The 11,073-nt window shown below is 38.0% G+C and overlaps 1 protein-coding gene across 2 annotated transcripts; it reads right to left on the reverse strand.

Annotated features, from left to right (window-relative positions):
• Nucleotides 1–358: 358 nt before the first annotated feature.
• On the reverse strand, nucleotides 359–9,627 carry LOC140947262 (uncharacterized). 2 transcript variants are annotated; one of them, XM_073396325.1, is made up of 3 exons: nucleotides 9,434–9,627; nucleotides 1,500–1,562; nucleotides 359–1,199 (listed from the first exon to the last, which is right to left on the reverse strand). In XM_073396325.1, exons 1-3 carry the CDS (start codon nucleotides 9,513–9,515, stop codon nucleotides 424–426), a joined length of 921 nt encoding a protein of 306 aa, XP_073252426.1. In that variant the 5' UTR covers nucleotides 9,516–9,627; the 3' UTR covers nucleotides 359–423. The 2 variants fall into 2 exon arrangements, with proteins under 2 accessions (XP_073252426.1, XP_073252419.1); XM_073396318.1 differs by having other exon boundaries at nucleotides 359–1,202; nucleotides 9,434–9,625.
• Nucleotides 9,628–11,073: the final 1,446 nt, after the last annotated feature.

The raw sequence follows: 11,073 nt of genomic DNA on the forward strand, positions 1-11,073 counted from the left end.
ACTTTAGAAACCTGCGCGTTATGGCGGTAAACCGCATGGCTACCAGAACTTTTACAGACACAAAGGAAACTAACGAGAATAATGTTCCTAACTAAATTTCAGACATAAGATAATGGAATTGACATTTTAAAAGACTTTTGAAAATATGTTTTATTAGGTTATCGTACACGTGCTATTGAAGCCTGTGCTTGCAGCACACTTGAGAGAAAACAAACAAATAAAAAGCCAAAATAAAAAGAAGCGAAACAACAGTCAAAATGAAACACGAATAGAAACGTCGCGGCTCTAAGGTTCGTTGTAAGATAATGGTCAAAGTACTCTTCTATTCGACCATCAACTAGTACTTTTAAATTTTGAGGTCCTACTTATGAAAGCATAATCCCTATAAAATAGCCGATTATACTATATATCTGTTTGTAGATCTCACTCGTATCCCTTCAGGAGTGCTTCAATCATATCATCTTCCAAGGTTTTCTCGATGTTCGGAGACAACTTCCCCTTACGAGTAATATCTGACAGGCGTGAAAAGTGAGAGGCTAGTCGTTGTGAGTCATTGTCGCTACCTTCTTCTTCACCATCATCGCCACTTTCCTCCTCACCATCGTCGCCACTTTCTCCATCATCACCGTTGTCACCGCTTTCCTCTTCACTATCTTCATCATTATCGTCATCATCACCATCGTCACCCCCTTCTTCTTCGCCATCATCACCACTTTCTTCCTCATCATCTTCACCACTTTCTCCGTCATCACCGTCGTCACCACTTTCCTCTTCACCATCATCACCTTCTTCACCATCATCGCCACTTTCCTCCTCACCATCTTCGCCACTTTCTCCATCATCACCGTCGTCACCACTTTCCTCTTCACCATCAACATCATTTTCGTCATCATCGCCATCGTCACCACCTTCTTCTTCGCCATCATCGCCACTTTCTTCCTCATCATCTTCACCACTTTCTCCATCATCACCGTCGTCACCACTTTCCTCTTCGCCATCATCACCTTCTTCACCATCATCGCCGCTTTCCTCCTCACCATCGTCACCACTTTCTCCATCATCACCACTCTCGCCGCTCTCCTCTTCATCAACATCCTCGTCACTTTCCGCTTCATCAGACCCTGAATCTTGGATATATCTACTAGTTAAGTAATCTTGGTCATTGTTTGAGCTGTCATCTGTTCCTGCGGTTCTGTAGTCTTCTGAAACACATATGAAACAAAATTATGTTATTGACTTCTTTCTTAATGTCTCATTTCACTGTGTCATCAGCACCATTTAACACGTCTCCAACAAACTTTTGAAACACATTTTATGTCTTTGCTATTATCCAGAGTAACAGAAAGACCAATGGGAAAGGAATTGAAAGAAAAATAACGTGAAAAAAAAGAAAAAAAGAGCATCCCTAAATTTTAGCTCATCATTTCAATTATTCATCCTATGTCTGGGAAAAATATGTAGGGAATACATGGTATGTGTACATTATTTTTCATTCATACCTGCTCTTCTCATCAAGTCTAGCCAATGTCGTACCTCATCTGCGTAATCGGACGCATCTCTCTCTACAATAAGTAAACGAACAGCTTAAACATAATGAACTCGCCCTTATGCATACAGGTAACCCAAGACAGTCTTGGGTTGTGGATTCCATGTTGGGATTCCGAATTACATGTACTTGATTCCCGATTACTTTATTCCGAATTCCAGTTGCTTGGGGGATTCCAGATTCCTTGAGCTGAATTCCGGATTCCCAAGCTCAGGATTCCGGATTCCATAAGTAATAGGGAAAGATGTTCATTTTAATTTTTTGCATATATTTCTTTTTATGTGTGAGAAAAATTATACGTCCAATCAAAAGCCATAGGGGAGTGTGAGTTTCGCGCCAAATTTCCCGCCTTCTTAGGCGCTTGTAGCTTGCAGCGCCCTCGGTTTTGCTAGTTGCTTTGCAGACATTCAACTACAAAGAGGGGTTTTTCTCGAAGTTATTCTCACTGAAAAGTTCCAAAATTTCACGGAAATTGGAGTGGAACAGTTTCGTACTATATTTCACGCTTGATGAAGAAAATTTTAGAGAGCCGGCAAATCAAAACAACATCGGAAGGGGGAAGAAACAAAACGACACGTAAACTTAAGTTGCACTTGTTATAGGACCTTTTTCTTTTTGTCTTCTGTTTATACACAAACCGGTCATTTTATTCAGATTCATTCATCTTTAATTGTAAATTCAGAACGAACAGTTAACATGAATTACCATCCCTGGCGTGATCCTTACCCGCATTATAATTTTTACCAAAAGTCTCCATTACTCGTCATTTCTCGGTATTAAGGTGTAGCAGCAAATTTTAGCATTTTGAAAGGGTTTGAAACAAAAGGCTGGCAAAGTGATGAAGTTCTCAATACAGGCGCGGATCTGGGATAAATACTGACCGATTTTCTAAATGAGAGCCTGAAGGTGCAAGCGTCCTGGGGAAAGGGGGGCGGTCCGGGGTGGGCGCCACCGGGAAATATTTTGGATTTGAACTCCCTAAAGTCCCCTTTCCTGGGTTTCTGAGTCATTCAGACAGGATATTGGTTAGTTTCATTCTCCTCGGGTTCTGAACGCCTGGAACAGGATATTGGACTCCCCATGGCGTTTCACTTCGTGAACGGGCTCAGTCTTTGCGTACTACTACTCATTTTTGAAGTCCTAGTGTTACTGATAACAAGTAGCCATTACGACGATGACCACAGTTCCTTTGAAAGCAACCACACTTACATTTAAGCAAAATATCAGCAGCAATGCCAAATGAACGCCGCCATTTTAGGACTGAAGTCAATCTCAGTACTTCCACCGACGAATTTCAAAAGTAAATTTCTTCACTCAGTGATGAAATACACCAAAAATGGTGTGTCAACTTTCAATCCTCTTATCTTGGAGCTTGAAATTTTTAAGGCTCGGGATGTTAACCCAAATCCCGGTCCAAGGGGCAACAAGAAGTACAAGATAAACGAACTGTGCCCTCGGATATCTATACCAGGAAATGGTCGTAAACTAGGCCAGTGGAACGTAAATAATTTAACGGACTCCAAGCTGGAGCAAATAAGGTTACTACTAACTGCGAATCAACATGAATTGATGTGCTTTTTCTAATCGAAACCTTTCTCAAGCCAAACAAGCCTGACTGCGTTCTACAAATACCTGGATACACGCTTTTCAGAAAAGACCGACAAGGATCGAAGAAAGGCGGTGGAATTCTTGCTTATGTCGCTGACAGACTTAAGGTCGAAAGAATCACAAGCCCGGAAGAAAACGAACTTGAAACCGTTTGGTTACAAATCCATCCGTACAAGTCAAATCGTCCGATACTCACAGGAGCTGTTTACCGTTCGCCTTCATCAACTGCGGACACGGATGCCAGACTAGAGCTTAACATCGAAGCAGCGTGTTTAAGGAACCAAGAATTACATGTTTTTGGACACTTTAACATGAACTTCTTCGACACTGCATATAAAAACATCGATTAGCGAAAGCCCTGAGAAGCTTAAATCTGAGTCAACTCGTAAATGAAGTTACACGTCCTGTGAGCTCTACATGTCTCGACCACATCTATAAAAACACACCCAGGTTTCATTACTGATATTTCTGTACCAAACATCGGTCTTTCGGACCATCTACTGGTATTTATTAGACGAAAATATTCTAGAAAGCAGAAAAATGAAATTCACAGTACCATTGAATGTCGTGACTGAAAGAACTTGAATACTGATGAATTACTACAAGATCTGCAATGTACCCAATGGGATGCTGCCTTTGTTTTCGATCATATAATGATATTTTGAGTTCAATGGAAACAATGCTTAATGATGTTCTAGACCGACACATTCCACTTAAATCCAAACGTGTCAAGAGACCCAACCAACCTGGGACAAAGAAGATCCTTCATTCTAAGAAAACAAGGGACAAATTGTTAAAAAGGCGCGGAATTCGAATTTGCCTGAGGATTGGTCACGATTCACGCATGCGAAGGCCAAACAACAAATCTTCTTAGAAAAGCAAAGAGAAGTTTTTTTCGTGAAAAAGTCGACGAGAACAAAGGAAACCCGAAAGGTTTCTGGAAAGCTCTGAAATTGTTAAGCTGGACAAGTAAACCTCGAGTTCGTATCAACGAAATAACTACAGAAAATGAAATTGTCAGCGACGAAGCCGTCTTTGCAAACGAGCTAAACGAGTACTTTGTTAACATCCTAGAACAAATTGGTAACAACAACGATGCTGGCGTAGATTTTGAAAACACAAAGCTGAAAAACTTTGTTCACTCAACATTAAACGTAGATACGGTTTACAACATTCCTCTATTAACGATTAAGCAACCCTTTGCCCTTATAGATAAAATCTCTACTAACAAGGCCTCTGGTTACGATGGCCTAAGCGTACGTGTACTGCAAATCTTTTATGCAAATTACTTCATCTTTAAATGTCGACAAACAGTTTTCCTAACCACTGAAAAATAGCTAAATTCACACCACTGTACAAATGTGAAGCACGAAATGATATCAACAATTTTCGCCCCATATCGGTTTCACCTATCCTTTCCAAAATTTCGAAAAGCATGTGGCCAGCTCTCTACCTGCTTTCTTACGTAACAATAACTTATTATACGAGCTGCAATCAGCCTTTAGGTCAGGACACTCAACTGAAACAGCCTTGATCAGACTCACGGATCAGTTTCTTAGAAACATGGACAATGACGAAGTGACCGGTCTGGTTTTTATAGATTTCCGAAAAGCTTTTGATGTGATTGATCATGAACCTCTTCTAAAACAGTTGTCTATCTACGGTGCTACCCCTTCTTCTGTTGCCTGGTTCAAATCCTACTTGTTTGAGAGGAAGCAGTTTATTTCGTCGGGGAAAAGTAGGTCTAAACAGTTGACGGTAAAGCAAAGTGTGCTCCAAGGGTCAATCCTAGGTCCGGTGCTCTTCCTTTTGTTCGTCAACGATATGCCCCTCCACGTCCAAAAGTCAACTATGGACATTTATGCAGATGACACCACCTTATCGTTGAGTTCAAACTGGAAAACCCTGCCATTACTAAATCAATCTTTGTCACAGGACTTAAGTGAAGTAGAGAGATGGGCTAGAGAGAACAAAATGTATATGAATATGCAAAAAACTAAAGCTTTGTTGGTAACGGGGAAACGCCTACGAAAGCGCATGGTCCAACATACAGGAAAACTGGGAGTAAAAACGGATAACGCAGAAATTGAACAAGTCGCAAACCATAAACTTCTTGGTATGATCACTGATGAAGATCTAACTTACGAAGTGCATGTCGATAAACTCTGCAGCAAACGTTAGAAGTGACTCGGCCTTTTATGCCATATTAGCCCCTACTTAAAGAAAAACCAGAGGATAATCTATTTTAACGCAGTAATTAAACCTCTTATGATGTATCCAAGCACAGTATGGACTTCGTACAACAAAGAGGTACTTGAGAGAATTCTCCGTATGCAGAAACGGGCCGCACGTATTATTCTTGAAGCACAACGCACAAGTCGAACAGTAACATTATTTAGCGACCTAAGCTGGATCCCCTTTTATAATGAAGCGCATATTAAACGTTGTGAACTGGCCTTTAAAAGGATAAATGGTAGTCAGTTACCCGACTATTTAAGCGCATCTCTAAGAAAAAACTCCGATGTTCACTCAAGAAACACGAGAAATTGTAATGCGAACTTATTATGCCCTCATCACAGGAACATCTCGGAGGGAGGACGCGCTTTTGCTGTAAGAACTGTAAAGGACTGGAACAATCTACCCCGATCACTAAAAACAAAGAAGTCTGAAATCCTTTAAGGCTGAATTATGGAAAATAGTTTTAAATTCTCAGAAGTCATAGGGATCGTTTGACCTAAATTAATGACAATAGATAGATATTGGATGCTCTTCGTTTTTAACAGTTTTTGATTTTTATTCTTATCGAATTCTACAAATTTTTTTATCGTAAATGATAATTTATTGCTGATGTAGTTTTTATAAATTGTATTTTTATATTTTTAGAGGGCCACAAGTTGATCAGTAATGTTCAGTTACTGTTATGTATCACCCTCATAAAATAAAGTCTCTTACTTACTTATTTACTTACTAAGCCTTGCAAATCGGCGAATTATTTCATCAAGGTTAGTTTCCATTTTGTTTGTTGAAAATGGAGCAAGACATCAACTTGGAAATTTTTTTTTTACAATTAAAAAACACCCGGACGATTAAAGTCAACCTACTTTTAAAAATATATTTTTTATGTGAAAAATGTGACCGATTTCTGTAAAACGGTACTTGGAAACAGGTGTGGATCCGCGCCTGCAGTATGTGTATATAATAAACATAGTACCAAATGGAAAGTGCTTTGTACGGTATTAAGGCACCCGTCGATTATGTATCAGATATCTCACTCGTTCACTGCGCTCACTCGTTCGATTTATGATACGTCAACAACCCCTGTGTAATATACTATAAGATTGCGTAATAGTTGAACTAGAGCAGAATACACGTAGACTGATGGAACTGGATTAAATCTTCCCAAGAGGTATGAAACTCTGAGTAGCAATAAATGTTGAAAATTTAATCCAGTTCCATTAGTCTATAAAACTACTCGTAATTATAATACGATATATATATACAGCATGGAGACTCCTGAAACTCTAATTTCTCAGTTCGTTAAGGCACATCGCAGGGAAATAAAGTGTGCTGAATTAAATTGGAGGTATATCAAGTCAGCAAACAAAACAGTTTTCATTTCACTGCACCTCATTTATTTTTTTTCTTAGTTCCATTGTAAGGGTAAATATTACTACATTAACCCTTTAAGCCTTAAGAGTGATCAGCATCAAATTTCTCCTCGTAATATCAGTGAATTGTAAAACAGAGTGGTCATGAGAATTGCGAACATGATCACACAATATGATTTTCCTTGACATTTTATCAACTTCTCCCAACTTTTTCTGTCGGAAATGAAAAGGGGCAAGAAATGAGAATTCAAATTTTGATCTTATGGTTCTTAGGGTATTAGAAAAGAAAAGGAAAGGTAGTTGAACATGTCTTAGTTTCCTACATTGTGCCGCTTAGAGTGTGGGGGCGACCAAAAACTTGGCCATCGGCTTCTTTTTAGCAAACAAGACTTTCGACCAAAGAGCGACGATGATTCATCTAGCAGTAGCTGCAATTTTGTATTTAAACATGTTTATCGCTTCTTATACATTTAGGTTAGTTTTATTATATTGCAGAGAAAATGCTAGTGTTATATTTAGGTAATGCATTGTTCAATCAATGGTAGTTACAGCACAAGATCAGAGATGAAATGCGAACTTTTTGCTCTCAGATGATATTGAAATACACTGTAAAGGCGGAATTTCGGTTCATCTATCTTTGTCACGAGTGACTGAAGGACCAGCTCTGGTCCTTAATACTTTCTTGTTTGTGTGCTGTCGTCAAAAATTCGCGAGGTAGTAATATAACGAAAACAAAGCCTTTTGCCGCGTGAGTAATATATAATTTCTTGTTCGCGCGTTTCTGGCCAAAAAAAAAAAAAATCCACAAGAAAAATAACCCAGACGTCTACAAGGAAGGCTAATTAAGCCACAAATTAAGCGCAAGGGTGTTATATTAGCAAAGATACATCGAGTGAAGTCGGTTGATCTAAAACGGTAGAATTCAGAATTGCACGTTAATTCAGGATATTTGATAGACCCAGTAAATGGGTGCGGCAGTAGCACCACAGATCGATCAAACTCTGGCCATGGCTGTAACCAGAGACCTTGGACAATGTCGGGACCGATGTCAAATAAAAACCGAAAACTACAGTACTCACATGTTATAACAACTTACGTAATTCTTAATTCGTAATTCTTTAACTAAAAATGATTTCTCAATTAGTAGTGGGTCGTTCTGAATCTTAATATCTTAATCTGCTTAAAAAAATTTATATTAATGGTTAAAAAAAAAAAAAATTTTGGCGACTGGGCGCAATATACAGCGAACTCAATACCTCAACTTCAGTGTCGACAAGGGTTTCAGAAATAAAGGAAGAAAGTAGTACTCATATCGTCCAATGACTACATGTTGGCCTGAAACGGTGTTTTTGAAAACAACCATAAGTTGGTGTAATATTAATATTTCATGATGATATTGAAGCGACATGCATATAGCAAAGAAATCTTTTTCACTATAGGGGTGACGTTCGAGGCCAAAAGACCAAGCCTTATCCGAGAAACATGATGTGCATCAGGCGAGAGCCTAAGATTCCTCAAACGCAATGGCGTGTATAAAGCAACATTTATTGAAATTGTCCTTAATAAATCATAAGGAAGCTGGGGAGGAGGGAAGGGGTTAAAAGCATACCTTTTTCTCTAGTAGTAATCAAATATATTCTACATTTTTAGAATTATAAGAATCAAGCGGCTATTTTGCTGCGGTAAAATCACCCTCCTGCTTTTTACTCATTGATTTATCATTTTCGGTAAAACGTGGATACCGAGGAAAACTGCTCAGTGATAGAAAAGGAAAATGGTGGGTGTGAAAGAGGGATTTTGAAGGGGAGCCGTGGGTGGGGGTAAGTGGCAGGTCATACCTTGTGTTTATGATGTACAGTAAAATAGAAAATTTGAAGGGAAAAAAGAAAAGAAAAGAAAAGGTTAGTCAAAGGACCCATAAATATTTGAGCAGGCGCATCTTTAAGAGAAATTCAACTAGAACCGTCTATCATGCGTTTCCAGTACCACGGCGACAGACAATTAAATAAGGTCTAGGGAAGCAAAGTGTTATGTAGCATAGCAAAATAACTTACTTAGTACTCGTCAAAAGTTTTTTCACTGGTAATCTCTTCTAACAGCGAATTACGTGACAGGGAACGACAAATTTTCCTGAAATGTCGTTCAGTTGGGATTGCAATTTTTAAAAGCCGGCACGCCTATGTTCTACAAGCAATATAACATGGAAATATGTTTTCACACCAAATATTGAACTGTCGAACTATCAGTAGGCATTTTTCTTTCGTTTTCTTTTCTTTTCTTATCTTTTTTTTGTGGTATTGTTATTCAGTTACAACGCGTTTGTATCTTTAGTCTAACACTTTTCACGAAACTTTATACAAAAAAGTTTGCTAGAACTGTTGTTCTGTATGATCAAACATAACTTAATCAACTTTAACTGCAAGCATTGAATGGATTCTTTAAAGTTAACTCTTATTAATCAAACCTCTCTCTCCTTAACCGGTATTACATACAAAAACACCCTGTATTATTGTTTGTTTTCTAACGTTTTATGAGGTGACACCAAACCCCTTTGTTAATTTTGAAGTTGGGCACTTAATTGACTCGGCGGTTCTGAACATAAAATCAATTCTAAACAAAAACAGGAAAATAACGATCGGACAGTTATATGTTTGTAAATTTGGATTCTTACCATGATACGATGACAAAGGCTTGGCGTGGATTGTACTAAGAAGAACCACAAGACAAAGAAAAATGTGCTTTTTGAATGCCATCCTGTTACCGTAACCCTGTAAAACTATTGAAAACCTCTCTGCTCAGTGAATCCAAAGAAGCCACTTCAACAATTACTGACAAGGCCAGGGCTTCGAAAGAAGTAAGCGATTTATAGAGGCTTCAGTAGACCATATTACCTGTGGTTTATGATATTAGTTTTCCACTTAAGAATAAAGCTACGCGTTGGCAAATATCTAGCGTTGTCAAGGTAGCTTTAAAGAAAACGGCACCGAGATTAGAAAAACAATCAATATCTGTTAACAATTATGCGCCAATTACCCAGGGTCAAGCCGTATTGTTCTTTTAATTATTTCCTCTAATTAGGCGGTTGTCTGTGGCCTTTTATAATCATCGATAGGACTCATAAATATGCTGTTTAGAACGCCGTTTGTTTAAGCTACTTAGCTTGTAAAGTTTAAGCGTTGACGTTTTATATTACTCCAATGTTTCTTGTCGTAGCTGCTTTTATGCAACTGGCTCTGGATCCTTCGACGAACACACTTCACCATCATCACCGTCCTGCGTGAAGGAGTGAGTAGTCCATATTAGTAATTTGCCATCATTGCCGGGCTAAATAAATAAAATTCTATTTTAATTCTGTTAGCATTTTCTTTCATGATGTGTCTGCACAAAGCTTATAGTGCTTACGAGTAATATTGATACAGCATTTGGGTAATTGTCAACTGGATATGGAGCCGTGTTACTTTGAATAAACCCTAAAGCCGGAACCCTTACCTTGAAAACTGAGTCTTTGCTGTAAACGTTGTAGGTTTTGAATTTGGTTTTATTTTCCCGAGTTAATGAACTTCGTCTTAAAGCGATTTTAAAACAAATAACCGCCAACCGTCAAAGCCACTACCTCAAAGATATAATTTTTACATCTTCAAATGAAAACTCTTTTTAAAGATTTTAAGCCCGGCCAAGGGGATGATGGGATACCAATATACCTTAAAAGTGTAAAATCTTTGATACCGAATACCTGAATTTGTCTTCAAACAAAATAACATATACCTAATTTTCTTATTGCAAGTAAAAGACATACAAAAAAGAAAAAAAAACAGAATAAATAAAGTAATAAAAAGAAAACAAAAAAAAACAAGAAAACAAACAAATAGCGAATTTACACACTTACATGGCAATACTTACAAATATTAAACTAGATTAAAGCAGTGCTAATTTCATATATTACTAAACTTAGTATTATCTATAATTAACTCTTACCTTTTTTTGGTTTTGTTTTTGTTTTTGTTTTTGTTTTTGCTTTCTTTGTGGTGAAAGTAATATAAATATTCATTGTAGGTGCAGATAGAGCGGTTTTCACTTGACTGTCGTAAAACCAAAACCAAAGTAAACACACTAGCCAACCAAAGGACGTAGTAAAACCAAAACCAAAACCAAAACCAATCCCAATTCGACAGTCAAGTGAAAACCGCTCTATTACTAATTTATGTTTTTTGGAGTTAGGAGACCTAAAAATGGTTTGTCAGCTGTTTACTGAGACTCCAGACTGTCCAACTATTTTAGGTGAAATTGGGATATATTGTTTAACTATAGACT

Source organism: Porites lutea, chromosome 1 (assembly GCF_958299795.1).
Source record: "Porites lutea chromosome 1, jaPorLute2.1, whole genome shotgun sequence".
In the NCBI taxonomy this organism is placed as follows: domain Eukaryota; kingdom Metazoa; phylum Cnidaria; class Anthozoa; order Scleractinia; family Poritidae; genus Porites; species Porites lutea.

Coding starts and splice junctions, on each gene's coding strand:
- LOC140947262 (XM_073396318.1), bottom strand. CDS start 9,515: ATGGCATTCAAAAAGCACATTTTTCTTTGTCTTGTGGTTCTTCTTAGT. Junction 1,563..9,433: donor GCCTTTGTCATCGTATCATG/GTAAGAATCCAA, acceptor TACTTATTGTAG/AGAGAGATGCGTCCGATTAC. Junction 1,203..1,499: donor AGACTTGATGAGAAGAGCAG/GTATGAATGAAA, acceptor TATGTGTTTCAG/AAGACTACAGAACCGCAGGA.